At 66.7% G+C, this 1,245-nt stretch overlaps 1 protein-coding gene across 1 annotated transcript; it reads right to left on the reverse strand.

Annotated features, from left to right (window-relative positions):
* Nucleotides 1–5: 5 nt before the first annotated feature.
* FIGLA (folliculogenesis specific bHLH transcription factor) lies at nucleotides 6–428 on the reverse strand (the record flags this gene model as incomplete). Its single annotated transcript, XM_085301633.1, has 2 exons — nucleotides 222–428; nucleotides 6–137 (listed from the first exon to the last, which is right to left on the reverse strand). Coding segments are annotated over exons 1-2 (339 nt in total), but the record flags the coding sequence as incomplete, so codon positions are not given.
* Between the last annotated feature and the right edge of the window lie 817 nt (nucleotides 429–1,245).

A 1,245-nucleotide genomic window follows, 5' to 3' on the forward strand; every position in this document is an offset into this window, starting at 1 on the left:
TCCTCCAGCACCGAGCGCAGCAGGCGGATGTACTCGGCCGCGGCTTTGAGCGTGTCCACCTTGCTGGGCTTCCGGTCCCGGGGGATCAAGGGCACGATGGTCTTCAGCTTCGAGAAGCCGCTGTTGAGGTTTTTGATCTGCCGGAGGGGGGAAAAAAATAAATAAATCAATTTAAATGGAGAAGAGAACGCCGGAGAAAGCGGCCGGCGGCGGCGGCTCACCCGCTGGCGCTCCTTGGCGTTGGCGGCCCGCCGGCGCTCCAGCACCTCCGCCAGGTCGCCCGCCGCCTCGTACCCCCCCGAGGGGCGCTTCTTCACTCGGGCGATGGCGGCGGCGCGCGGCAGCGGCCCGAAGCGGGCGCTCAGCACCTCGCCCAGCACCTCGGGCGCCGGCGTGGGCTGCAGGGCCGCCGGGCGCCCCTCGGCCATGGCCACGGCGGGGGGGGAGACACGCAGACCCCAATGCACAGCACAACCCCTAGGAAAGGGCCCCCAGATGCCCCTTTTATAGCCTAAACAGGCGCAGCTGGGCCCGGCCACGGGCTAACGGGCTAACGGGCTAACGAGCAGGGCGCTGGGGATGGCTGCCGGGCTGGGGAGTGGGCCTGGGGGAGGCAATGGGGGTGCACACAGCCTCCCTCCCCCACTCTGAGTCTCTGCCCCAGTGCTGCTGAGACCGCACCAGCTCGTGACAGCGGCGCGGGGCCCGCGGGCCGCCCCGGGGGAGCGGCGCAACCTGGCTCGGGGCCGCACGGCGCTAGATGTCGCTGCCTTGCTCCCCACGGCCGCCCTGCCGCCGGGTCCCCCGTCCCCCTCGCCGGCTGCCGCAGGCAACGCGTGTCCAGCAAACCTGGGAGACCTTGGAGACCTCGGAGACTTGGAGACCTGGCAGATCTAGGAGACCTCGGAGACTTGGAGACCTCGGAGACCTCGTAGACTTGGAGACCTGGCAGATCTAGGAGACCTCGTAGACTTGGAGACCTGGCAGATCTAGGAGACCTCGGAGACTTGGAGACCTCAGAGACCTCGGAGACTTGGAGACCTGGCAGATCTAGGAGACCTCGTAGACTTGGAGACCTTGGAGACCTCGGAGACTTGGAGACCTGGCAGATCTAGGAGACCTCGGAGACTTGGAGACCTCAGAGACCTAGGAGACTTGGAGACCTGGCAGACCTGGGAGACCTCGGAGACCTGGCAGATCTAGGAGACCTAGAAGACTTGGAGACCCTGCAGCCTGAGGAGACCT

The sequence above is a fragment of the Rhea americana genome, unplaced genomic scaffold (genome assembly GCF_003343005.1).
Source record: "Rhea americana isolate MKP2758 unplaced genomic scaffold, rheAme1 scaffold_1796, whole genome shotgun sequence".
Lineage (NCBI taxonomy): Eukaryota > Metazoa > Chordata > Aves > Rheiformes > Rheidae > Rhea > Rhea americana.